The sequence below is a fragment of the Dipodomys ordii genome, unplaced genomic scaffold (assembly GCF_000151885.1).
Source record: "Dipodomys ordii isolate 6190 unplaced genomic scaffold, Dord_2.0 Scaffold13485, whole genome shotgun sequence".
Lineage (NCBI taxonomy): Eukaryota > Metazoa > Chordata > Mammalia > Rodentia > Heteromyidae > Dipodomys > Dipodomys ordii.
The window spans coordinates 1-2,035 of record NW_012280697.1 but is presented as its reverse complement, the minus strand read 5'-3'; the positions used below and the strand labels follow the sequence as shown (position 1 = coordinate 2,035).

The 2,035-nt window shown below is 45.3% G+C and overlaps 1 protein-coding gene across 1 annotated transcript; it reads left to right on the top strand.

Moving 5' to 3' along the window:
- Positions 1–97: 97 nt before the first annotated feature.
- LOC106002548 (activator of 90 kDa heat shock protein ATPase homolog 1-like) lies at positions 98–1,501 on the top strand (the record flags this gene model as incomplete). Its single annotated transcript, XM_013037408.1, has 4 exons — positions 98–288; positions 648–749; positions 967–1,018; positions 1,105–1,501. Coding segments are annotated over 4 exons (518 nt in total), but the record flags the coding sequence as incomplete, so codon positions are not given.
- Positions 1,502–2,035: the final 534 nt, after the last annotated feature.

The following is a 2,035-nucleotide window of genomic DNA, read 5'->3' as shown; positions in this document are numbered from 1 at the left end:
TTTTTTCTTTTTGCTTATGTAGTGCTGAGGAATTGAACCCAGGGCCTCATGCATGCAAGGCAAGCACTCTACCACTGAGCCACCTTCCCAGCCTAAGATGAGGAATTTGTGAGGTTTTATTTTGAAATTAAATCGACATGTTTTACTATCATTTCACAGGCTAAGCCTGCTCCTTCAAAATCCCAGGCCAAACCTGTTGGTGTCAAAATCCCCACTTGTAAGATCACCCTTAGAGAAACCTTCCTGACATCACCAGAAGAACTCTATCGAGTGTTTACCACACAAGAGGTAAGTATATGCTTGTCTGTGGACCCATGCCTCTGCCATTAGAGCTTACAGGCTAAATGTAAATGACTCAGCAAAGGGAATTTTCCCCTTATCCCTCTCCTTTGGAGTCATGTACATGGGAACTACTGGATTCTTGTTAGAAAAGGGAATGGATCCAAAGTAATGATACCATAGATTCAGAAAGAATTATACTGAAGTCAGAGCCTTGGTCTCATGGAGCAGAATAGGGGGGAAGACCAGGACATGCTCACTGGCAGAGAGGCTTTGGAAATGAAAGTCAAGGCATGTGGGATTCAACTGGCCTGGCTCTGGGTCCCATTAAAAGCTATTATATCTCCCTGCCTTTTCTCCTCCTATAGCTGGTTCAGGCCTTTACTCATGCTCCTGCAATGTTAGAAGCAGATAAAGGTGGGAAGTTCCACATGGTAGATGGCAACGTGTCTGGGGAATTTATTGATCTGGTGAGTACTGCTGCCCCCATTGTTGCCTCTGTCTTGTCAGATTAGTGACTTCTCTGCTCTATACAATTTCACTTCTAATTCTCTTCAGTTAATAAAAGTGTTTTCTCTTCAAAAAGGATGACTTTTTGTATAGTTGCACAAATGATAGGCTTCATACAGAAGTCAGGTGGCTAACCCTAGATAGTACCAGGTGCATTACAGTCTCTACTTATTTTAGGTCCCTGAGAAGCATATTGCGATGAAATGGAGGTTTAAGACTTGGCCAGATGGTGAGTAGCATAATTGTTGCTGTTTTCCACTTAGTAGTTTAAACCCTCATGGAAATGCTGGGTCTGAAACATCTCCTCTCCCACAGGGCACTTTGCCACCATCACCCTGACCTTTATTGATAAGAATGGAGAGACCGAGCTGTGTATGGAAGGCCGAGGCATCCCTGCCCCTGAGGAAGAGCGGACGCGGCAGGGCTGGCAGCGGTACTACTTTGAGGGCATCAAACAGACCTTTGGCTATGGTGCACGCTTGTTTTAGGGCCAGCAACTGGGGCTCCAGCCTGCTCAACACTTCAATCCAGCCCACTCCTGACTGGGGCTGTGGCTCACAGGATTGCACCATCCCAACCGCTAACTTGGGGCTGGGGCCCCTCCCCTCCACATATACCTTGGGTTTGTGCATGTTTTCTGCTGGGTGGGATCAGAGGGTGATTCTCTTTTATGTGTACATATGCTACATAAACACAAATTTTAAAAACATAACATTTCTAGAAACTGTTGATTCAACTCCCTTTCAAGATTTTAAAATTAAGAGTTTATAGGTTCTATGTACATTTTTTGAAAAGTGTAGGAAGGAGGCCCAAGGAGAACTTGCCTCTCACCATCAGGCACTCTGATCCGTCTCCTTACACTGCAGACTTGAATCTGCTGCCTTTCACCAGGGCAGGGTAGGGCAGGGCAGAAGCAGTGCTATCACACGTGTCCACCCCATGCTACGGTGTCTGCCTAGTCTTTGTACTCACCATACTTAGCCTCTTACAGAGTGATGACCACTGCGTGCTGGGTTGAAGTGAAGAGAGCTGGAGGCTGCTGAGTGTGGCCGCTTCTGTTGAGAGCAGCTGCTGCATACCTAACACTACACAAAGCCATTTCTTCACATTAGCACATTGAATCCCTAGAAAGTCCTGTGAAGTAGGAGATTCTCATGACTTCACAAAAACATAATCCTCAGGTTTCTTACTTTACAGATACCTTACATGTTTGCCATTGGTAAGCCTTTGGTTTTTTTTTTTTTTT